Source organism: Pezoporus flaviventris, unplaced genomic scaffold (assembly GCF_033815535.1).
Source record: "Pezoporus flaviventris isolate CSIRO_AGI_PZ_B2104156 unplaced genomic scaffold, CSIRO_AGI_Pfla_v1 ptg000002l, whole genome shotgun sequence".
Taxonomy (NCBI): domain Eukaryota; kingdom Metazoa; phylum Chordata; class Aves; order Psittaciformes; family Psittacidae; genus Pezoporus; species Pezoporus flaviventris.
The window spans coordinates 69,962,721-69,987,085 of NW_026892550.1; the positions used below are offsets into that span (position 1 = coordinate 69,962,721).

At 52.9% G+C, this 24,365-nt stretch overlaps 1 protein-coding gene across 1 annotated transcript in view; it reads right to left on the reverse strand.

Moving 5' to 3' along the window:
• Nucleotides 1-22,965, reverse strand: part of LOC133274866 (adenylate cyclase type 10-like) — a 28,205-nt gene extending 5,240 nt beyond the window's left edge. Inside the window, exons 1-20 of the mRNA XM_061464421.1 lie at nt 22,823-22,965; nt 13,464-13,544; nt 13,088-13,281; nt 12,674-12,778; nt 11,518-11,556; nt 10,821-10,964; nt 9,190-9,395; nt 8,668-8,761; nt 8,268-8,353; nt 7,519-7,707; nt 7,284-7,405; nt 6,573-6,649; nt 6,096-6,285; nt 5,135-5,187; nt 3,705-3,858; nt 2,822-3,014; nt 2,203-2,289; nt 1,496-1,776; nt 711-847; nt 50-175 (exon numbers count right to left, since the gene is read on the reverse strand). Coding sequence (XP_061320405.1) covers nt 50-175; nt 711-847; nt 1,496-1,776; nt 2,203-2,289; nt 2,822-3,014; nt 3,705-3,858; nt 5,135-5,187; nt 6,096-6,285; nt 6,573-6,649; nt 7,284-7,405; nt 7,519-7,707; nt 8,268-8,353; nt 8,668-8,761; nt 9,190-9,395; nt 10,821-10,964; nt 11,518-11,556; nt 12,674-12,778; nt 13,088-13,281; nt 13,464-13,544; nt 22,823-22,965 — 2,701 coding nt within the window. The remainder of the gene's footprint in view (nt 1-49; nt 176-710; nt 848-1,495; nt 1,777-2,202; nt 2,290-2,821; nt 3,015-3,704; nt 3,859-5,134; nt 5,188-6,095; nt 6,286-6,572; nt 6,650-7,283; nt 7,406-7,518; nt 7,708-8,267; nt 8,354-8,667; nt 8,762-9,189; nt 9,396-10,820; nt 10,965-11,517; nt 11,557-12,673; nt 12,779-13,087; nt 13,282-13,463; nt 13,545-22,822) is intronic.
• Nucleotides 22,966-24,365: the final 1,400 nt, after the last annotated feature.

Below are 24,365 nucleotides of genomic sequence, written 5' to 3' on the forward strand. Positions count from 1 at the left end.
GCCCCTGCGGCACAGCCAAGAGCCAGCAGAGTGGCTCTCTGCCCCTCACCTTTCAAGTTACTGGGCAGCATGGTGCTGTCCAGGTTCACGCCTGGCCTTACAATGCAGATCATGGCCGCAGCCCCTGCTCTGGACCTTGAGCTTGCTGTGAGGGATGACTCCAAGACTGCAAAAGCTAGGTGGAGCAAGAGAGAAGGAATGAGGCAATTTGCAAAGTGACCTGCAGCCTGAAAATGTTTCCAAGTTCACCTGAAATAGTCCAAGGCCCCTTCACACCACACAGTACAGGTGCACTGACCTGCGGGTGCTGAACATGCTCTCTAAGCAGAGCAAAATAGTTTTCACTGGAAGTTTCCCGCTCCTGGCCCTCACCTCAAGCTGGAGTTTGTTCTCAGTTAAGCTAGCATTTGGCCAACATAAGTTCTGTGCTCATGAGAACGTCTCACGACCACAACCTACGTGGTCCAGAACCATTTCCCCTGAGGTTTAGCCCCAAGAACTGAGGCCCCTCCAAGCCACAACTTGTGAGCCACTGCTTTGGCTGTCCTGACAACAAGGCACACAGAAGCCCGTGCCTCTGCCAGGCCAAGTTCTGCATGATCTGCTGCAAGATCTTACTCTGCCCCTAATCCATGGGGCAATGAAGGGGCAAGTTTGTGCTGTAGGGAATGCAACACAGCAACTCATTAGTCAGTGGCAAAGGTTCTTACTGTTCAGGTTCTCCCAGCTGTCCTCTGCTTTTTCACCCCACTTCTTGGTGCGGAACAAGAGCATGTCGTTGCAACGAAGGAAGTGCACCAGCTCCTCCAAGTAATACGGGATCCCCAAGCTTCTTTGGACCAGGAACCTGGGCAGGAACAGATCCAGCAGTGATCAGCACAAGAGAAGTAGAATCATAGAATGGGTTGGTTTGGAAAGGACCTTAGGATCATCTAGTTCCAACCCCCTCCCATGGGCAAGGACACCTCACACTAGACCATGTCGCCCAAGGCTCTGTCCAACCCGACCTTGAACCCTCCCAGGGGTGGAGCATTCACCACATCTTTGGACAACATGTTCCAGTGACTCGCCACCCTAAAAGGAAAAACAGTTGAGGTGGGTAGCAAGCCACTCAGGCATAGCTGGGGAGCCAGCATCTTTGTCACAGCTACACCTCACTTCTGAAAGGGAGGTCCTCCTGCTGGCATGTGGTTTTTGGCCCCCCTGAACCTCCAGCCTTTGCTGAAGTCCCTGGGGAAAGACTTGCAGACAGTGCCCAAAGCACAGAGCAGCAAGCCCTGCCTTTCCTCTCCTCAGGAGCTTAGGTGCTCTCTGGCAGCAGGGCAGACCTCTGCCCCAGGGAATCTGCCACACAGCCTGGCCACTTAGACCAAGCCCTTTTCACACCCCAGATATGCTTGGCCTTGGGGGTCTTCCTCCCTTCCTCCTTGTGAAACAGCAAAGGGTTGGCAGCTCCTATGCTTCGTGTCCAGGGAGCTCCCCTGCTCCAACTTACCTCACTAAAGCCCTAGGGATGCTGACCACTCCAAGGTCCTGGCAGAGCTTCTGCACCACAGCTGAAGGTTTCAGCTTCTCTAGTTGAAAGCAGATGATTTTATGGGACATCAGGTTGTTTGCTGTGGCTTTGTGAAAGCTCTCGGTTCTTGCAAAGCCGGGACATAAGCTCATGACCATGAAGACAGAGATGTTCCAGAGCAGAGGTGCCATGATACTCCAGGAGGCGGGGTCAATGAAATGGGCATTGTCGATGACAAATATGGCATTTCTGTCAATGGTCTGGAAAAAAAAGAGTTGTTCTGAGGGGAATCCAGTGGATTCTCAAGTGTCTTACAGGGAAGGAGATTTTGCCTCTGTCTCTTGAGAGGATGCTCTCAAGTCTCACCCCAACCAACTCCGTGCTTGGAAGCTTCCCAATGCCTAATTTCTTTGAGATTTTCAGGTCATGCTTAACATCACCTGCCCTGCAGAAGGAGGGAGCTTGGGCAAGGGAACGCAGAATTCTCTCTCCTCCAGGGAACGCTTTAAGGGAGGAAAGTTACTAGTATGCTTGTCGGGCTATGGAGAGAACATGGGGGGTTTCTCAGGCCCTAGAGGGCAAGGACCAGGTCCTCCCACCCACTCACACTGCTGTGGCGCAGAGCCCAGAGCCAGCAGGGTTGTTTTCCTCCTCTGACCCAGAAGGAGAAAAGGAGAAATGCTCACCTTCTCTAGCACTTTTGCCCAGGTTGAATGCAATTCCTCTTTCCTTTGCATTTCATGCATTTGGCGAACCTTGTCTGAAATGGGAAACTAGACAGAAAAGCAAAGTCAGGGAGAAACATGTCTCCAGGGCTCGCTACACCTACCCACCAAGCAAGATGGCAGAGCAAACCCTCCCTGCTCTGCCTCAGCACCTTCCCTCTCCCCAGCACGGGTGCAAGAGGCCACAGTGGGACTTCAACTAGAGCCTAAAGCAGAGGCTCAGGCAGAGCTGCATCTTGGCGGTGGGCTGAAGAGCTGGTTCTCTGACTGTGGGATCTTGGGCTGGCTGGAGCAGACCACTCACACAGCAATGACCTCAGCACAAGGTCAGACCCAGCCTCATTCCAGTGCTGCTTCCAGAATGCCGAACAAGGCACCAGGCACTGCCAGATGCAGCGCGGGACATTAAGTCACCACATACAGGCAGCCCCCGGGGCCAGGAATGGGAAACATGTGCTGTGACCCCCTGCAATCCCTCCCCCTGAGCTAAGGCACTCCAGCAGCCTTAGAAGACTGCTGAAGAACCAGAAGGGCTCAGGAGAAAGCCTTCTCCAGGGTCAGAGAGGCCTCTCGCTCTCACCTTGACAAGGAAGATGTCATTGAGGAGGCAGTAGTTGCTCTCTTCGATTATCCCGTTGAGATTTGTCCGTAGCACGTGCTCCCTGGCACTGCACGATTCACACTCATGGAGGCCCATCACCCTGGCCATCAGAATACGCATGGCAGAGAAGGACTGCCTCACGTTGACCTCTAGCAGTTCCATGCCAAATACCCTGCCATGCAAAAGCAAAAGGCACTGAGATCCCCAACGGCCCAAGTCTTCTAAGACAAAAGAGCTGGAGTTGCCTTTAGGGGGAACTCTTCAGCCTCCCACTTCAAAGTGGTACCGGGAGTTTCACTCCTTGTAAGAGAAAGGGCACAGAGAGGCAGTTGCTGCCAAGCCACTGGGAGAGCTAGGTCCAGACCCCTTCTGGTTTCTGCAGCGCTGGTCCATGTCTCCCTACCTCCCTACTGCAGAGGGACTTGCAGAGCTAAGAGGTGATCATGGAGCAAGTGGAGTTTGCCTTTGGGCTCCAGACCTTAGCAGTCTGCCTCTCAGCCACAGAGAGGCTTTTCTGGCCCAGTATTCCTTCTGGGAAACAGTCAGGGGGCAAGCAGGGCTTCTGAGACAGGCCACCCTGCTATATGTTGCATCTGGAATCCAATGCAAAGCACCGAGTTTGGGCTTTTTCCTTCTATTTGTGAAGGAGGAAACACCACAGGTCAAGAAGCACCTCCAACACCCCAAAGAGACAGGGGTAGGAGCAGAGCACGCAGGAGATAACTATGGAATGCCTCCATGAGGCTTTTTGAGGAGGCTTCAGTCCAAGGCCAAGGCACACTGGCCAAGGGGCTGGAGCGTTCCATGGCTCTCAGGGATGGAAAGAAGCAGTGTCCCAAAACTACAGGACAAAACCCTGTACCTGCAGCCAGCAGACTGGCCTAACTGGGACAGGTGATTAAGTAATTGGCTCTTCCCAGCGCCCCTTGCGCCCTCAAATGCCAGTATGTGTCTTTGTCCAAAACGGTTAGAGGCTTCCAAGCAGTTGACAAAGAGGTCAATCTCCTTCTTCCGACCTGTGAAGACAAACAAGAAAATGAGCTGCTGGGGCATGCTAGAAAGCAAAGAGCCGTCCCTTTGGCTGGTACCCTCCACCACAGCTTCCCTCCCACTACCACATCTGGCAGCCTACGATACCCCTGCTGCCTTCCAACCCTCTTGTCCCAGCTTTTGCACCTCTGCCTTCCTCAGAGTGGTAGCGGATGCCCTGTCCCACAGAGATTCAGACAGCCCCGTGCAAATCCCCCCTCAGGGATCCAGTACAAGGCTGGAAGGGATGATCTGAGTTGCTTCAGGCAGCTGTGTCCCAAACAGACTTAGAACATCTTCTCCTGGCTGTACGACTGGCCACAGAGCACATCAGTGTTGATACACAACCGTGTTTTAGTTCTTGCTGAAGAGGGCTTGCACAGCATCAAGGCATTTTCTATTTCTCATGCCACCCTGCCAGCAAAAGCAGGCTGGGGGTGCACAAGAAGTTGGGATGGGGCACAGCTGCAACAGCAGACCCCAGCTGGCTTATTTCATTGCATATGATGCTGTGCTTCGCAAGAAAAGCTGGGGAAAAGGAGGAGGAAGGGGGCACATTACGAGTTCCTGTGTTTGTCTTCCCAAGTCCTTGATACACATGTTGAAGCTCTGCTTTCCTGGGAATGGCTGGACACCTGCCTGCCACCAGGAGGCAGTGAAAGAATGCCTGATTTTGCCTGTCATGGATGCACAGCAGCTGCTTTACCTATTAAGCTGTCCGTATCCAGTGTGCTCACTTTTACCCTTCCAATTCTCTTCCCCATCCCACTGTGGGGAGTGAGCAGCCGTGTGGGGCTGAGTTCCCTACCGGGGTTAACCCATGACAGGGCCCAAAACATCCAGCAAGACACTGAGTGATTAAAGGCGTCCGTGATGCTTGACTTTTCCATGTTTACAAGCAGATGCTGCCAAGAAAGCACCTCTGAGGAGTACAAGGGGGAGAACCAACCACCAAAACTCCCCATCAGTCTAGCAGAAGGAAATCTCTTTCCTGATCCCAAGGATGTGGGACTGGTTTAGCCCCCAGGGTGTGAGCAGCTTGAAACAAACCTTCCTATCAGGTCTGGAGCCTGCCTGGGATCACCGAGCGCCTCACCCTGCTTCCCACCCCAAAGATATCAACTAAGTAGGCACTGAGAGAGCCAGCACTTCCTCAGGGCCTCTGCAGGCAACATTATCCCCAGCAAAACCTTTTCCGTTCCCAATACATGTTACTGAGGGGAAGAAACTGGGGTTCAGAAGAGCAAGGCATTCTCCACATACCCAGCAAGGAGGCGTTCTCTGGCATCTTCATGGCAAGAGCCATGCCAAATATGCTAGGAGCAGGGGAAAAAGAAAGTACAAGTCAGTTAGCTGGTTAGAAGCCAAGGGACATCAAGAAGCAGCCTGGCATGGAGGGGCTGGATGTGCTCCTCAGGGTACCTGTTTTTCTTTCGAGCAGCATGTTATCCCCTGCATGCTCCCCCCCACCAAAGTTCAAGCTGGCATGCTGAGAGAGCTTTAAGCATTAAGAAACCCAACAGCCACACCAGGACAAGAGAATATATTGAGAGTCCGTCAACAGAGGCCAGACCCAGAGACATGTGAAAGAAGCAAGAGTGAGCTGCTGGTTAGCAGATATCTTTACTGCGTTGGCCAGGAAAAACCGAGAGTCTTGGAAACAAGGACCCAATGGGCTGGGATTCCAAGCACCTGGCACCTCTGGCTTAAGTCTTCCTGTATTTTCAGAGACTAACATTCAAACCATCATCCAAAAAGAAGGTCAAATCCTGGCCCAGAGGAAGAGCCCAGGTTTGAGGAGGAAGACATGATGAAGAATGTCCTGAGGGTCCACCTTTATCCATGGGAACCAGACTGGCCCAAAGCTTCCCACTCAAGAGCAGCTAGGACAAAACCTTCTTGGGTCAGCATTACCAGGGCATGTGGTAGAGCGAGCACAGCACGGAAAGCACAGTTTGAAAGCCATTTGGACAGAGCCTGAAAGCCAGGTTGTGTCTACCAAAACAAAACCTTCCCCATTCCTGTGGTTTCACTCCCACTCTCCCAGCAAGAGGAAACAGCAGGGAAGAGAGGTAAAAAGCCTCCTACACCAGGGCTTCTGACCGTCTCATCCACAGTGAATGGAGAGCGGCTTCTGCTCTCTCTGCAGAACTCCTCTATGCTGGCCAAGCTGGACCCTTGATGCCACCATCCCCTCATCCAGACTTCTCAAGAGGACACTCACCTGTTGGTGGTGATCCCCACATATTGATAGACAGTGACAGGATGTTTGAAGCCTTTCATCTTTCTCTCCGGCAGCTCCTTGAAGTAGCAAGAGGGCAGCCCAGAGCTGGCACAGGTTGTGGTATCACAGGTCACCAGCCCAGAGTAGCTCATCATCATCCGGGCTGCCAAGTTCACCTTCTGGCCAATGACTGCCAGAGAGATGAAGAAAGAGCACACAGTGATGTACCTGTGCCACCAGCTCCACAGTGCCCTTCCAGACCAACGGCTGCCCTACATCCGACACCCGCAGCCCCACAGTGGGTTAAGCAGATCCCAGGGGAACAACCAGCTGTGGAGCCCAGTGTCCCACCCCAGCCCAGGACTGGTGCTGCCTGGGCCATTCCTGGCTGGTTGTTGGACAGGCACTCTCCCCAGCCTGTCTTCCTCTTCCCACCAGCTCACGCCAGTTTCCCACACCGCACACACGTGCTTGTACCTGTGTACTCGTGCCTCAGAGGGTGGCCAATGAGGCCACAGAACGCCATCCCACTGGTAACAGACACAGACACTGTCCTGGCACACAGGGAAACAACACGGCTTCAGAAGCGCTCCAGGTGCAGTCCTGCCCACCCAGCTTCATCTCTTCCCGCATCTCCCCTCAGCACTAGCCTGGGCCACTGGCCATCCTGCCCTGCCAGCCTGGGGTTCGGGGTACAGAGAGCTCAGGGCTGTAAAGGACCCAGGCGGCAAGGACAAGGAACAGGGCTTAGAGCACAGGCAGGAACTTTTGGGCACTTCTCCTGAGACCCCCTTCCCTGAGCTGTGACCTGTGACCAGTGGGAAAAGAGGGAGGGAAGAAGGTGCCACAGCGTCACTGCCTGTGATGACAGCAATGTAAGATCAGGTGTCTAGGCCCCATCACTGTTCACAGGCCAGTCACCCAGAAGGTGCTGCTTCTGGCACCAAGGAGCCTCTCGCCTTCACTAGGGCTCATTCCAGCATGGTGGCTAGCAGGGTGTGCTTGGAGACACTCTGCCTGGCTGCCCAGGGATAAGCCCAGGGGTTGCCTGCCACCTCTCAGGGCACTGTTTCCTTCCTGCCAAGGAAGGGAGGACAGGGGAGGGTAAGCTAGACGCAACACTCTTTCTTCCTCTGCTTTACGCTGGCCCAGGCAGCATGCGCTCCCTCAGCCCCACCAGACACTCACCCTGTTTTTGCAATGATCTTGGAGCACGAGTTGAAGATCTGAAAAGCACTCTGCAAGGCATGAATGCTCTCATGGGCCAGCTTTACTCCAGGGAGTCCGAACACACAAAGGAATGTACAGCCCTGCCAAGGACAGATGCAGCACATCTTGCCACAATGCCTAAGAAGGAACCTTCCCCTCTTGCTCAGTATCCACCCTCTTGGGTTGGGGGGAGATGATTCCACCTCACACTCACTTTGTCAAACAGGAAGACTTTGTTCACTTCACCCTTGTGAGGACAGACGATTTCCTGCATCAGGCTGCTGACTTCACTGAGGACACTGCGGAAAGATACTATGTCCTTTGTATCAAAATTCAGGTGGAGGAAGAGGATGGTGACTGGCCGTAGCTCACAGAGGAAGTCCTGCGGCACTCTGTCTTCAAGCTGGAAGACAAGAGCATGACGGCTTCACAAGCCTGCTCTCCCAGGGGCTGCCCACGCCAGGTACAAAGGGAGAGCTGGTGTCCTGGCAATAGCAGGTACTAGTAGGGGAAGAGAAGATCCTCCTCTCGGTTTAAATGGTCGGCAGGCTGCCCAGCTTGCAGCAGTCAGATACCAAATCAGAACACAAATGACAAAGGCGAGAAGGGCGCTCCGGTAACACCCCATCTTGGGACAGTTACGGACATGAGTGGTGACACTGAGCGATGCTCATGGGGCTTCAGTGGATTCTCCCCTCTATCCTGCCATCACGTCCACAGAACATGAAGAGCCATACCCACAGAAAAGACAAGAGATGCAAATGTCTGCCCCACCACCCATCTCTCTGAGGACAACTCATCCAGTGGTGCAGCACCTGTGCCCCTTGGCCCAATTTGCCCACATTGTCATCTCGGGATGCATTTTCTTTGTTTGGCTTGCTCTCATGGAAACTCCCTCTCTGAATGCACCACTTCTTCTGCCCTGCAAAAAAAGCAGCCCCAGCAGCAACGGCCCAGGCGTACCTTCCTGAGAACAGCTTTTGGGATGTAACTAAGTATGTCTCCCACATCAGTATCAGGGTTCAAGAAAAGAGCAGGCCTGACAGCATCTGCGGAGAGGAAACACACATGGTTGCTGTGGGAAGATGGGACTACGAGCTGTTGGAAAGCAGGGGCTAGCACTGGCAACAGGGGAGAGACTCCTGCGTTTGCTTGTGTTGCCACCTGCAGGTGCTTAGGGCAGAGCTGTCCCCTGGAAGGAGATGGCAGCAGCAGCAACTGCCCCAGCTGATGCACAAGAGGGCCAAAAGCATGACTGCTAACTGAGAGGGGAAGAGGGGAGCGGTAGTTCATCCCTGACCCCTGCAGCAGCCAGGCCCCACGTTTCCAAGCAAAACCAAAACAAGGTGAATCTGGCACTCACATTCGTTTTCCGTGAAGCAGCACTTCTCCTTCTGTGGAAGCTTGTCTAAAACATTTTGGCATTCCGACAGAGACATCTGGTTCATGCCCGTAACCTGAAGGTACACAGAAGGAAAGCACTTGACACTGGCTTCTCCAGGAGTCCCAGGGGACAGATCCTGCCCTCCACTGTCACTGTCCAGAAAAGGGGAGAAGAAGCCTATCTGGCTGGACAGGACAGCAGTGCTTCCTCAGAAACCCTGGAGCTGAGCAGACGTCTTCCAAGCATCCCCCAGCTGTCAACAGCTCCGTGACCCACGGAGGACACTGCTGGTGGGGCCAAAACTCTTCCAGTGCCTCCTGACCCCTCAGACCAAGCAAGCCCAGCCCAGAGTTACTCCTAACATAAAAGGACAAGAGCATCAGCTGCTCTCCCCTTTCAGAGCTACAACTCTCTCCACATTCAGCTCTTCAGCTTTCTGAGGCCTCCCTCCTTCAGGTCCAGGTCCTCAGAATGGCTCTAGATGCTGTCCCATCCACCTACCTTCACAGCTGTTTTGCCCGCAATATGGCTGGTTCTGAGCCTGTGCTTCTCACATAGCTCCCAGCAGGAGGCTGAGAGGACAATTTCACCTGCTTCCGCAAGCTTTTCGGCCTCACAGACATCCTCCAGGGCCTTGCCAATGACACAGAAGTACTGCTGCCTCTCGTCTCCAAACCTCAGGTGGTGCATATTCCCTGCAGAGATCCCTGGGAGAGAGAGAGGGAGAAGCAGAGCTCTACAGCCTCCAGCATTTCAGCTGTTCAGAAGCCAATCTGAACCCCAGTGGGGAGATGGTCATTATGGAGGGGGAGGGCATCCTCCATCCTTCTCGAGGGGCTACTGACACAGGACCCTTAAATGGGTGTTAAGAAATAGACAAACCAAGTGGACAGTGACACTGTGTTGAGAGTGCTGGCTGTCTTAACCTGCCCCAGAAACCCAGCAAACCAAGCCCCTGATCACCGCCCACCCCCTTTACATGCAGGCGGGTTGTAGCTGTCTGCTCAAGAAAAACTACAGCCTGCAAAACCCTTCTCACAGCCTTAAGCAATGCAGCTCTCCTTTGCTCTTTGTGAAAGGCAGGGGAGAATCCAACACGGAAAAGGATGCAAAGCTGCCTCCACCTGAAAAATGAAGGGATAAGTTCCTCCTGCAGGCATCTGGCCGACAGCAGATGCTCAAAGACCCCAGTATTCAACCTGACACCTGCTCTTCCTTTGAGCTTCACAGAATCATAAAACCATAGAACAGTGAGGGCTGGAAAGGACCTTAAGATCACCTAGATCCAACCCCACTGCCATCTCGCACTAGACCATGTCACCCAAAAGGCCGCCAAATTGGTCAGGCAGGATTTCCCCTTAGTGAAGCCATGCTGGCTGTCACCCAGCACCTTGTTGTTTTTCATGTGCCTTAGCATGCCTTCCAGGAGAATCTGCTCCAAGATTTTGCCAGGCACAGAGGTGAGACTGACTGGTCTGTAGTTCCCTGGGTCATCCATTTTCCCCTTCTTGAAAATGGGGGTTATATTTCCCTTTTTCCAGTCGTCAGGGACTTGACATGACTGCCATGATTTTTCAAATATGATGGACAGTTGCAACTTCATTCACCAGCTCCTTCAGGAACCGCAGATGGACTGCATCAGTTCCCATGGGTTTGTGCACATTCAGGTTCTTAGGATGATCTTGAACCAGATCCCCTCCTACAGTGGGCCGAAGGTCTTCATTCTCACAGTCCCTGCATCTGCCTTCCAGGACTTGGGTGGTGTGCTCAGAGCATTTGCCAGTGACGGCTGAGGCAAAGAAGTCATTAAGAACCTCAGCCTTCTCCAAATCCAGGGTAGCCAGTTCTCCTGATAGCTTCTGGAGAGGGCCCATGTTGCCCTAGTCTGTCTTTTTATTTGCTACATACCTATAGAAGCTCTTCCTGTTATCTTTCAGATCCCTTGCCAGGTTTAATTCTAACTGTGAACGCACACAAACCCAGTGGTCTGGTGTCCAACTACAGGTGGCCCCTTGAATGCTTGCAGGAGATGCTTTCCTTTGGCGCTAGCCCCAGGCGGGGATCCCCGCATTCCCTGCCAGTGTGAAGCACAGGAGAGTGCCACAGATCTGCACCTGGCACAGCACTTGTACCTATCTTAAGTCGGAATTTCTGACCCACGAGCATGTCATGCCTCCGGTACTTCTTCTGGATCTGCCAGCTACAGTGCACCACAAGGCTGATGGTCTTGGCCATCTCACTGGGTCTTGCTCTCCACAGCAGCAGCACAGCATCCCCTGGGGAAAGCAAGGGAACGTCAAGGCTCTGCTGAGACCTGACTCTCCCTGACCTACGCTCCATGGCAGGGACAGCAGAAACCAGATGACGTGCTGAAAAAGATGGACTTGTGGGAGGCCATAGGCCTCTGGAGGACCTCTGGACTCGCTGGGACTCCTCCTCCTCTTGCGGCCTGGCAGCCTGAGCTGTGCTGTCACCAGCCCGTCCCTCCATTCCCCCGTCCCCCCGTCCCTCACCAGCACTCCAATAAATGCCTTCGGCTTCACCTTCTAGTAGGTCTCCTCCTCTCAGTGCTGCCTCTGCCCTCACCCCCAGCACAGAGCCCTGCAAGCTGAGGCAGAGGGAGGGGAGCCACCACCCTTGCCGAAGCCAAACTGCAGGCCCAGGGTGGGAAGAGAAGCCTGGAGAAAGGGCGCTGCAAAGGCGTATGAGAGTGGCCAGGAAGATGGCTCAAGGTGCTGCACAGAGCCTCTGAAGGAGGACAGCAGAGCTGCCACAGCAGTCCCGTGCTGCAGATTAATACCCATGGGCATCATCATCCTAAGTACGTACCAGCAAACTTCAAGATGTCACCTCCAAGAGTCAGCATGTCTGGAGACAGAGGGAAGGAAAGGAAGAGTCATGTGGACACCTTCTTCCATAATCCACAAAGGAAGCCCCCGTGCTCAGAGCGGAGCACCCAGGCGATGGTGCACTATCCGGCACAGCTTAGGAAAAGCACCACCCTGGCCTGCCTCCCAGGCTCCCAGGGGCTGCAGCCCTGGTACCTGCACAGAAGGCACAGAGGCATGGCCTCAAGCTGCCACCTAATTTTCAGAATGGTGGAGGCTGGAAGGAACCTCTGGGGTCCATCTGGTCCAACCCTGCTCTCAAGCGGGGCAGAGCCAGCTGCCCAGGACGCTGGCTAGATGGCTTTGGAAGAGCCAAAAGAGGAAGATTTCTCAAGCTCCCTGGCAATCAGTCAGTCACCTCTCACAGCCAAAAAGTGTTTCCCAACTTACAGAGGGAAACTGCTGTGCTTCAGTGCGTGCCCATGGCATGGCCTCTGGTCCTGACAATGAGCACCACTGGAAAGAGCCTAGCTCTGTCTAATCTGCTCCCTCCCTTGAAGTTTTAGACACATTACTGTAAGATCCCCCCTGAAGCCTTCTCTTCCCTAGGCTAAACAGGCCCAGTTCCCCCAGCCTTTCCTTGTAGGAGAGATGCTCTAGACCCTTCATCCTCTTCGAGGCCTCTTCTGCTTTTCTTTACAAATGCTGCCAAAGGGGTGTCCAGAATGTGCTCATAATCAGCTCAGAAGGGTCAAGACATCCCCTGAGAAAATGGGCTTGGAAGGGTCTCTGTCTCTCCCTGTCTTTCCCACACAACGCCAGTGCCAGCATGTCCAGGTCACTTGTGCGCTGGCACTTGCTTGGTGCTCTCAGCCTGCTCTGGGCCCCCAGGCACCATGGAGCTGGGTGTTCCCATCAGAAGCACAGAGGTGGCTGCTGAGAAAGTGGGTGCCTCCTTGGCCACAGTGGGGAGCAGAAAGGACCTGCACTTGTCCTGACTTGCCAGGAGAGCCTGGCCGTTCTCACTGTTCCTCCAGGCCACAGAAAGTCCCAGCCCTTCCAAGGAAGCAGGACTAGGTTGCCCAGGATACCAGCCTCCCCATTCCATGAGCAGCCCTATGGCCTGCCGCCAGGCAGTCCTGCAGCATGGCTCTTACCCTCCAAAACGTCACACAGGTAGTGATTGAGGTCTTCCGCCAACTCATCAGTGCCTCTCTGTGAACCACCCTTCCAGATACAGTGCTCTGTCAAAGAGGTGAAATCTGTAACAGAGACACCCAGAAATCAGGAAATGAATGCCCTGGGGACCAAAGGACCTGGCAGCCAGTTCCACACTGGCCAGCCGGGGTGCCCAGCCCGGCACCTTCCCATGCCCCAACACAGTGTGGGTTGCAGCAGTGCTTAACCACCCATGATAGCCCATCCTTTTTGGGAATCCCAGCAGAAGACCTCTCAGCATTCATTATGGCCACTCACTATCAGCAGCAGGGGCAGGGCTCCAAAGGGCCTGGTGTGTGCCAGAATGGCTCACGTTCCTCGATGTCACAGTTGCTCCTCCCTGCGCACCCTACCTGAAATATCTGCAAAGAGCAGCACTCCGTGGACTGCCTGAAAGCTGGTCCCGAGGTAGTCGCTAGAAACAAGGCTGGGGAGAAAAGCTGCTGCTTTGTCCAGCTCTGAGCTGCAACGTTTCCTCTCCCAGGAAGAAGACGCCATCTGCACCCTGTGGTGTCCGGGGTACCTCAGGATCATCTGCTGTGCCCAGCTGGGAGAAGAAATATGACCCCAGTGCGCCATGTGAGGTGCCTGCATGTGGGGCAACTGTCCCTCTGCCCACAGGGTGGCCACAGTCACTGGCAGTGGCCTCCTCAGTAGGTCTTTGCTTCCCTGTCAGCTCTCCGCACACATCACAATGAGCTGACAGTGACATTCTCTGCGGGTCATCACCTTTGGAACTGCTGCCCCGTGGCCGAGGCTTCCTCCTTGACACTGGGCCACTGGCTGGAGGTGGCCAGCACCACCCCATTGCTTGGGGACAGCACCCAAGGGAGGCACATGCAGACCTGCTGCAGTGCCTTGCACACACAGCTGTTTGAGAGCACTGCTCCTTCCCGACAGCGGAATAGCTTGTCACCGTTTTCCCAGTAGTCTTGCCCGCTTCTTTTTCCAGTGCTCCCTTGCTGCTGCAGCAAAGGGAAGGGACAGTGCTCTCTGGTCTGGAGACAGGAGGGGGAGAGGGACTGGGAACCCTTGCTGGGCTGTATCTGAAGAGCACCAGGCAGCATGCAGTGGGCCACCCAGAAGTCCAGGACAGACTCCAAAATGGTGGGCATGTTATCTGGCAATGGAAGTAGTTAAGATTTTGTAAAGGGCTATGTGTATGAAAGCTTGGGGATGTTGAGTTTACACTTGCAGGTAGCAAGGAAAAATGTTTCCTTACTGTCCTGGGTCCAGCAGTAGCCGTCATTTTTCTCCTTCTTAGTAGCTGGTGCAGTGCTGTGTTTTTGACTTTAGCCTCGGAACGACGCTGATAACACCGATGTTTTTAGTTGTTGCTAAGTAATGTTTAGTCTGACCAAGGACTTTCTGAGTCTCATGCTCTGCCAGGGAGGAGGGGAAGCCAGGAGGAAGCAGAGACAGGACAGCTGACCCAGGGGAACAGAACAGGGGTGAGCAAGTGGCCCCGTGGTCCTTAGCTGCCGGCTGGGTTGAAACCATGACACATCTCCAGTGCAGACTTCCCTCCTGCCTCTCAAGGGGCTCCATGATGTTGGCTCCACGACACAGGCTCAAAATGCCAAAATTAATATTTATGGGGTAGAAGAAGGTGAATCCCATTGGTTGCAGATGCTGTCCCTACGTTAATATTTTTTTTCCTCCCCATAAAATCTAGTCTTTAGGTGCTGTAGCAGAATGACTCTAAGAGCAGGACCATAGAGTTCTGGAGGACTGTGCAAGCAAGGCAGGGGGTGGCCCCCACAGGTGGCCGGAGATCGGACCTGGGAGGAGAATGTGGAGGAAGCTGTGGGGGGGCTAACCAATACTGTTGTGCCAAGAAGGAGTGGCTGAATACCACTCCTATATATATGTGAACTGCGTCACAAATAAAGCAGAAGCTGCTTATCACCCATATTGGGTTAGCGTGTCTGCTTTTCCTCGCCGCTTACAAATGGCGCCCGAACAGGGACGCAGACTACAGGGCCCTGGTCGCTGGGGACCCGGATTACAGGGCTCCGACTAGCGGGGACCCGGGATACAGGGCCCCGACTAGCGGGGACCCAGATACAGGGCCCCGGTCGACGGGGACCCGGATACAGGGCCCTGACTAGCGGGGACCCGGATACAGGGCCCCGGTTTAACGGGGACCCGGATACACGGCCCCGCTCGACGGGGACCCGGAACGGCGAGTGAGCGGCGCCGGCGGCAGTGGCCGGGAAGCGCGGGCAATGCTGCTGCGGTGGCGTGACGGACCCGGGTGCTCGGACTAACCGAAAGGAATCCGCCGCTGGGGCGAACCAGACACTGCTGCGTCGGGAGGCCGATCCGGAGACCGAGGTTACAGGACGACCCAGAAGAAGATGATCTGGAAAAGGCTGGCCATGAAAATGGACCGAGAGGTAGCCCTGGACTTATTACAGTGCTTTTTATAAGAGCGGGGAACTGAGCCCTGAACTTTTTACAGTGCTTTTTATAAAGCGGGGAATTGAGCCTGAGACTCTAAAGCAGCTAGCAGGTCTAGCGGCTAGGGAAGGCTAAGGGATTTTTTTTGCAGATCCTAATACAATATTTGAGGAGAGTGAGTGGCGAAAGTTTGGTGATGAACTATTTGACTCAGTGCTTAATGATTATAAAAAGGCAAAGAAACTCGGTAAACCACGGAGGGAAGTAATGAACTGTATAAAAAGATACAAGGCAGAAAAGAAAACTGCCGCGGTAGCAACGGAGAAACTAGGAACAGACGTCCCCGGTCGGTTGAAACCGGGGGAAGATTACAACTCGTTCCCCCCCCCAACTCGCGGGAGCACAGGGTTTCCCCCCACCCCCCACCCCCACCCCCTTCCTTTTCTCCCCTTCCATCAGAAGGTGCCGCGGAGGAGGTGCAACCCCCTGCTCCCCCACCACCCCAGTTCCGAAAGTAGGGACTTTGAAAAGGACAGAGAAAGTATATTAGAAGGTATACGTATGATAAATGCCGAGGAATCCGAAAGAAAGAGGGCGGTGCCTCGGCGCCGGATCGATTGCGGCGCCACTTTGAAGCACGCAGTAGAAAATAGGGATCATGCGCGAGCGGGAGATTTAAAGGAACCGCGAGCCTCTCCAACCCACTATGCCCTAGAGTGAAAAAATTTTTAACTCAGTCACGGAGGAGCCAGGTCTGCAGATGGCTACATACCGAACGAGATACATCTGATAAGAAAGACACAGCTGCGAGCAACGGAGACCCCGAGTTCGGCGCAGGATCAGCCCCCGAATCCCCTGAATCCGAGCCAGATTTATATCCTCTGCTTCCAGACCCTGACTCTTCGTCTCCCGGGTGGGTCTGCTCAGACTTACTGGCCCTGGAGACGCTCAGTTGTAACAATGGATAATCAAAGAGGTGAACATTACCGGGGAATTTTCTGCAATGGGCATCTTTGCATATCCTGTGTTTACTACACAGCAGGGGGCTAAAGAGTGGGAAGCTCTTGATCTCAAAATAGTTAAGGAGGCCTGACAAACAGTGACCACGTATGCGTTACAATCCTCTTATACTCAAGCTATATATGTTATGATTTTTTCTTGCAACTGACAGGGGGAGCCCATACAGTTTCTCTGTGATACTCATGTACTAGAAGTTGGTAAATATAAGTATGTCCAGGTTTCTATCAACCCTTGGAGACCTCTGTAGATACTGCTGGCCACTTCTTCCAGCACAGGCTGGCCACCTGTGTCGGAATGAGTGTGCATTTTGGTCAGTATAAAAGCCCAAGCCTCATACGATGTGGGGGAGGCAGAGCCTCTGCGGGGACGCCCGCTAAGGTTGAGCCTGCCACCTCGCACTGCAGTGATGCTTCTCGGAGCTGGTTTGCTGTTAGTCTCCACAGGGTCCTTGTGCCACGTTCTGTACGTGGGACTGTAGTGGGAGTAATGATGGCTTTTGCAGGGACTTAAAAAGAGGGGGGGAGGGAGAGAGAGTAATGATGCTGCACTTAACCTGTTTAACCCGTCTACTTCTCAAGAACTGAAGAACTGATAACCTGGGGGAGGGGGTATATTGGTGTCCTCCTGCCTACAGGTCCATGGTGACTGCCTGCAAAGTTTGTCAAGCCTTGCCATGAGCTGGACAGACGAATGGATAAACCTGATGCCTCAGCTACAGGAGCTGACCGTGATTACCCCAAGCAGAATGAGATAGAGGAAGAGAAAGAACAAATAACTGCAAAACATCACTTGGGGGCAACTGAAAAGTAACATCCTGAATATGTGTGCTTGTAAAATAGCTATTATTAGAGGTTGTGATTTTGTGTATAAAACCACCTGTATTTACTAGCTAGGTGCTAATAAGAAACTGCACCTTGTACTGTATAGATTTGTCACTTGTAAAAGAGATGTTAGAGTATGGAAATTTGCAGTAGCTGCTAGAAAATGCTAAGGCAAAAGCTAGAAAAATTTTAATACAATGGTAGTGTTATAAAGCAGGTGATGGAACAAATTTAAGAGGGGGGGAGAATTCCACTGGTAAGAAATTTCTTTGGCTAGTCCCTCACTGCCATCAGCATCTTCAACATGCTGCTGCACCCTGTAACAGTTACTCTGCTAATGTAAATGTGTGTGTGCCTTGCTGTAGTAGCAACTTGTTACTGGATGAAGCAGGTGAAACTGTGCATTGACAACAAGGTGCAAGGACTGAGGCTGACCAAATGCCTGCTACCACAATCAAGGGCAAGACTGGGTTGGCTTCTGTGTTTGCCACCAAGAAGAACCTTTAGCTCCGCTGTTGGCTGCAACCCAGCAGGCGTGGAGCGGTGGGCACACATGCCATGCCAGACCTTGATGTGAAGGATCAGAGAGCTATACAGCCTGTTATCAGAGAGCCATACAGCAGAAAAAAGGGGCAGGCCCAGGCAGCCTCTAGTTGGCGTATGTTGGAAATATAATCTAGCCCGGATCCCCTGCTCAAGTAGAGCCACCCAAACCATATATAAAACATAAAGGGGGAAGATGTGGAGACGGTGTTCTCACAGGAGAATGCATAAGTGGTACATAAACTTTGAATAGTCCTGAAAGATACAGCAAGGCCATGGGAGGCCCGAAGAAGCTTAAGCAAGCAAGATAAGAGGCTGGAATTCACCAAGTTAATGAGAACTGTGGACTGTTGGCAAGCTTTCAAGGTTGAGTTCTCACAGCTGTGTTTAAGCAATTATATGTTAGTCACTAAGGGTCTTCAAAACATGTATCCAATCATAATATGCCAAATCACTGTAAGTGCTTCAGCTCAACTAAGCAGACTGGGTTGCTGAGTTGCTAAGCAGACAATTCTACATCGAAGGCAATTCCCGATTTGTTTTAATGTTGACTCTGTAAGACATGCAACACTGCAGAACCTTTTGTTGTTGGAACAGGGACATGGATGTGAAGAGTCTGATGGAATGTGTTGTATGAGTCTCTCTGATTATGTTAATTCGATGCACGCACAGCTGAGAACCCTGGCTCAGCTTACCCAGCAATAGTAAATGAGCAATATCCTAAGAATAACTAGATGGTTGTCTTCACGGGGCATTACAGGTTGAGTCAGACACTGCTGTTTAAAAGTATTGCACTTATGTATCATGATTAGGTTAATCATCGTAGCTATTAGACTTGTTTATAGTTGTGTGATAAAACAGGTGAACAGAATAACCCATAATGCCTTGCTTGCACAAAGAAAAAGGGGGGAATTGTTGCAGAATGACTCTAAGAGCAGGACCATAGAGTTCTGGAGGACTGTGCAAGCAAGGCAGGGGGTGGCCCCCACAGGTGGTCGGAGACCGGACCTGGGAGGACAATGTGGAGGAAGCTGTGGGGGGGCTAACCAATACTGTTGCGCCAAGAAGGAGTGGCTGAATACCACTCCTATATATGTGTGAACTGCGTCACAAATAAGGTAGAAGTTGCTTATCACCCATATTGGGTTGGCCTGTCTGATTCTCCTCGCCGCTTACAAGGTGCCACCAGTTCATTTCCCCAGTTAATTCTTGAATCCTCATGAAAAATAACGTAGTAAAGCTGGGATAACCCCAGGAGTGGAGGAGCAGGCTTGCCTGTGCTACACGTTCCCTGCATTGAGGGTCTGTTCTGCTGCAGGTCTGACGCTGCCAGACACAGGCAGGGGTAGGCAGGATCAAATGCAATCATTAGGCATGTTTCATAGGATTGACCAGGAAGAGTCATTCCTGCGTGAGAGGCCAGGCCGGGACCTTGTTGAGAGCCACAGAGTGGCTGGCACATGCCCTTTGTACCTGGGGGGACGTTACTGGGGTCCATTTGGGGGCGTTTCTCTCTCCAACCACAGCCAACACCAACCAATGCCACTCATCTTCACTGCTGGAACCCCACCAAGGTCGAGCTGGTCCAGTGCCGAAAAAACATCAGGGCTCAGAGCTGTTTAATGCAGAGGGGAGAAGGAGATGAACCCCAAGCAGTGGCTCTTACACAAGAAGTAATCAACTCTGCAGCGATGCCTTGCATTATTTTCTGTTTTGCTCTGTCCCAGAGCACTTAAATCAATCCAGTTTAGTCTCACTGCTTCTCAGGTTAAAAATCCCCCCTAAGACAAAATCTTCCAGCTTTCAGAGGGGGAAAATCTGGGAAATGACCCCTCCAGGATACATTCACACTGACCTAAATGAGGTTAAAGCCGCCTGCTGAAGCAAGAAAGTGCAGGCATATCACGCAGTGCACTGATTGATTACTATTAAGACCACACAGACATGGATATTTTCCTTCCCGCTTCTCCCAGATCACTTTGCCAGGATCCCAGTGGCACCCAACAGCCAGACCACGCACATAAAACCGACAAATGAGACTCTTCATCAGTATGGTGTGCTGGGTTCAGCAGTAGCAGTCATTTTCATCCTTCTTACTAGCTGGTGCAGTGGTGTGTTTTTGACTTTAGTCTGAGAATAATGCGGTAACACACCGGTGTTTTTAGCTGTTGCTAAGACACCTCATGCCATCAAGGCAGAGATGTAACATACAGATGGGCTCGTGATCAAGGGGTGAACTTAACAATGGACACTATTGCCAAGGTTACTCATGAGTGTGAAACGTGCTGCAGTTAAGCAAGCCAAGCGGTTAAAGCCTCTTTGGTATGGAGGACGATGGCTGAAGTACAAATATGGGGAGGCCTGGCAGATTGATTGTATCACACTCCCACCAACCCGCCAAGGCAAGCACCATGTGCTTACCGTGGTGGAAGCAACCACCGGATGGCTGGAGACACACGCCGTGCCCCACGCCACTGCCCGGAACACTATCCTGGGCCTTGAGAAACAGATTTTGTGGTGACACAGCACCCCACAGAGAACTGAGTCAGACAATGGGACTCATTTCTGGAATAACCTTATAGACGCTTGGGCCAAAGAGCATGGCATTGAGTGGGTATATCACATCCCCTACCATGCACCAGCCTCTGGGAAATCGAACGGTACGATGTTAAAAACTACACTGAGAGGAATGGGTGGTGGGACTTTCAAGCATTGGGATACACACTTACCAAAGGCCACCTGGTTGGTCAACACCAGAGGATCTGCCAACAGGGCTGGCCCAGCCCAGTCAGAACTTTCACATACTGTAGAAGGGGATAAAGTTCCTGTGGTGCACATGAAGAATTTGCTGGAGAAGACGGTCTGGGTTATTCCTGCTTCAGGTAAAGGCAGACCCACTCGTGGGACTGCTTTTGCTCAGGGACCCGGATATACTTGGTGGGTGATGGGGGAAGATGGGGAATTCCCGTGTGTACCTCAAGGAGATTCAGTCTGGGGGGAAAACAGCCAATGAACTCAATTATATGCTGTTGCCTGGTATATAACACTTTTATAGCCCATCAGCTGGATGCCCATCCCCACCACTCTGGGCTTTGAAAAGAAGAAATGTGCTGTCATGATCATCAGTGGAGAATAAAGTCATGGGAAAAGCCAGCAGCAGCAGCAGAACTCTCCTCACGTCACCATCAACTGACCCTGACTTCCCTCCGACCATCATCCCAACAAGGAATGAACTTTGACAAAACCAGGTGAGCTCAGGGGAAGCAGGGGGAGGAAGAAGGGAGAGGAAAGAGCGAGCGGCTGTGTGGTTCTGGGTTACAGGCTCAGCTTAAACCACGAAATACGGTTATTACAGTGAAGGATGATGGAACGGGCTAACACTCAAACCGGGATGGAGGAATGCCCTAAACCGAACCTAAGTAATTTCCTTAAAAATCATAAAGAAACAAACTGGGGAAGTTGAAGGGGGAGAGAGCAAGGCGGGGGGGAGGGGGGGGGGGGGGGAACCCCAAAGGTATGAAAATAGCTTGGGTGCTAAAGGGGATCCTGCTGAGCCACAAGACCCACCCATTCCTTCCTCTGAACATACTTTCTTGGTGTTTTACCGGCTACTGCGAGGTAACAGCTGTCTGGGGAAGCAATATTCACCCTTCATGTGGGAAAAATGGAACTCTATCAATAATCAAGGTAACTGCAGCCTGCAAAATGCACAGGGAAGAGGCAAGGCCAGTCATGCTGTGCTTGAAGCTTCCCTGAAGCTGTTTGTTCAGGTCAGCTCTTCCATCCGCTTTGTCTTTCCCTCAAACCCAGGTTTCAAGCCCCTTCCCCAGTTACCCCCAAAACCACCCCACGCCACCGTCTCCCACTCAAACCTCCCCAAAACCACCCCACGCCACCGTCTCCCACTCAAACCTTCCCCTTCCACTGTTCCACAGGTTCCCAAAACCTTTATTTCACACACAGCCCTTTCCACCCACTTCCACAGCCCCACACACTCTCCTCAGGGAGAGGCACCCTCCCCACACCGCAGCTCTGAACCTCTGCAGCCACCTACAGGGCTGGGAGCAGCATTTTCGTTACGGGAAACCCCTCTCATTTGGAGCTAATGTAGACCTGCAGGCTCCTGGAAATCTGGGAGCAGTGTTTCCCTCAGGAGCCCCCATCACCTCAACCCCTCTCTCGTCCGGGACAGCCTTTCCGTTGTTTCCACCTTCTTTCTGCACCTCAGCCCCGGGGCATCCCCTCAGACCACTCCAGGGGGCGGAAATACCATCTCAGATTCAACTTTTCCATTTTACATCTCGCTCAGGAGGCTTGTTGTCCTGAAGTTACCCTCAAGTTTTGCTGCGGCTGGAAATGAAACCACCTGTAAGTGGCCATAAAGCTGCCAGCGGCATGGACCAGCACCCTTCCGGCAACGAGACTACCCGTCCTTTGGAGAGGCAGCTCTCTCGACGCCCCAGAGCCCAAGGCTGGTATGAGCGTGGCTCTCTTACCAGGATCCCTGCCCAGCTGCAGAGGACTGGATGTGGCTGGGCTGGATATCACACTGGGACTCCCACCCTCAGCCACTGACACGTGCTCCCACTGTACCTGGCAAAGGAAGGTGGCTCTGGTAAGCTCCTCCAGGAGCTGAAACCACAGCCCTGAGCACAGTGAGCACGCAGCTTTTGCTCTTCATGTCACAGAATCATAGTATCCCAGACTGGTTTGGGTTACAAGCGACCTTAAAGCTCATCCAGTCCCAACCCCCTGCCACGGGCAGGGTCACCTTCCACTAGAGCAGGTTGCTCCAAGCCCTGACGAGCCTGGCCTTGAGCACTGCCAGCGATGGGGGAGCCACAGCTTCTCCAGAAGAAAGGACCTCAGCTCATGGCCAGGGGAAAGGCCACATCGCCCAAGGCCTGGCTCAGCCGGTAACTTGTACAGGTGCTGCTGGGGCCAGCCAAGTGCTCGGTTGGAGTCTCATGGCCCTCGCACCCCAGCCCATCCGCAGCGGGGCGGAAAGCCGCAAGTGGCTGGGGCTCCAGGCGAGGTTCAGTGCTCAAGGCGGTGGAGCTGGCCCCTCGCAGCAGTCTAAATGCACCAAACAGCTTGCCTGTGCTCCTGACTGTGAGGATGGAAGGCACGGACCCAGAGGTAGAGTACAAGCTGGATTGCTTATTACAAGGATTACACGACATTTATACGCTTCCAAGCAATTAGCCAAGCACCTCTGTGTCTGCCTTGCGGTTACGTTTACGACATCGGGCAAAAGGTGTACCTGATCTTTCTTATCAACATCCTCTTTCCAGTTCTGACATCCTTGTTCCTTCCCGCAACGCGGAGGTGGAGGCGGCACGCCCGTGCTCTGCAGCTTCTTGTCCCGCCGCCACCAGGCGCAGCCCCTCGGCCGGAGGAAAGCCGCCGCCGCTGCCTCCGCCCGGTTCTCGCGGGAGCGCCATTTTCCTTCCCGTCGCTTCGCCTCGTGACGGACGGGATATGTAGCATTCAGATTTTGGGGCAGGTTTACATCACCTTGATTTTCTGCTGCTTTTTTAATGTTTCTCCACATGTCATGCGCTGCGTCTACCTGAGCCGGGCAGGGCCAGGCAAACACTGGTGATGGCTCTGGGATGGGCAGCGAGTGGTGCTGACAGCAGCCCCAGAGCACCCAGAGCAACAGGAGAAGCCTCGCTCGACCCTGCAGACCTCGCAGCGTGCGCAGCAGGACCCCAGGCACGAGCCAGGCTGGCCTCGCCACACGCGACGTCACAAGGGGGGGTCAGTGCACCCTGTGCCCTGGAACCGGCAGATCCCGCTGCAGCCGCCCTCCGCAGGGTCCTGCTGACCCCAAAGAGAAGGCCCCGGCCCCCAGGACTCTCCCAGCCCTGCAAGAGGCCGCACAGCGGCAGCACTAGCAGTGCTCCACTGACTCTGGAGCGAAGGAGATCAACAAATGCACACGTTCAAGAAGTTCCAAGGAAGGCCGTAGGGCATCTGGGCTGTACCAGTAACACGTGGGTGAGGTGAGACACTTCACTTGGACTGAGGATGGGAAATGTACAGTGTATACACCAGATGGACATGTCAGTGAAGCTGTACCTGTCAGTCTGAGGACCCTTTTTACCATCAGGTGACTACCACTGCCGGTAAAAAGTACTGGAAGTTGCTCATTTCCCTGCCTCCAGGTGTGAACTTCCACCTCATGGCTCTTCTAACTTGTTAAGACTTGGATGATATTGAATGCTTGCAAAGGATTTAATCCAGGGAGCCACTGGATTTGTTTAGATGAGACCACTGGGCTGAAGATAGTATTCATAGTATTAAGTGAAAACTAATACATGCTTTTATATAATAGACTTCTATAATGCAACAGGATTTTAAAAGCTCTTTTAAAATGACTGCACTTGGCTGGAAAATCCTTGCGAAAAGAGGTAGATAATTTTAAAATCAATTTAAACAATAAGTAAAATGGAAAAAAAAACAACAAAAACCCAACAAAAACCAACCAAGCCCAGCAAATACTCCCAAATAAATGCCTACTTCTCCTGTCCTTTCCCTTCTCTGTCCTGCTCCTTTTGATGCAGCCCAGGATATGGTTTGCTTTCTGGGCTGTGAGCGCACACTGAAGCCGGCTCAGGTTCAGTTTCTCATTGACCAAATGCTCAAAAGGAACATGACCAGCAGGTCAAAGGAGGGGATCCTGCCCCTCTACTCTGCTCTCATGAGTCCTCACTTGGAGTATTGTGTGCAGTTCCGGTGTCCTCAACATAAAAAGGACATGGAAATGTTGGAACAAGTCCAGAGGAGGGCCACGAGGATGATCAGGGGACTGGAGCACCTCCCGTATGAAGACAGGCTG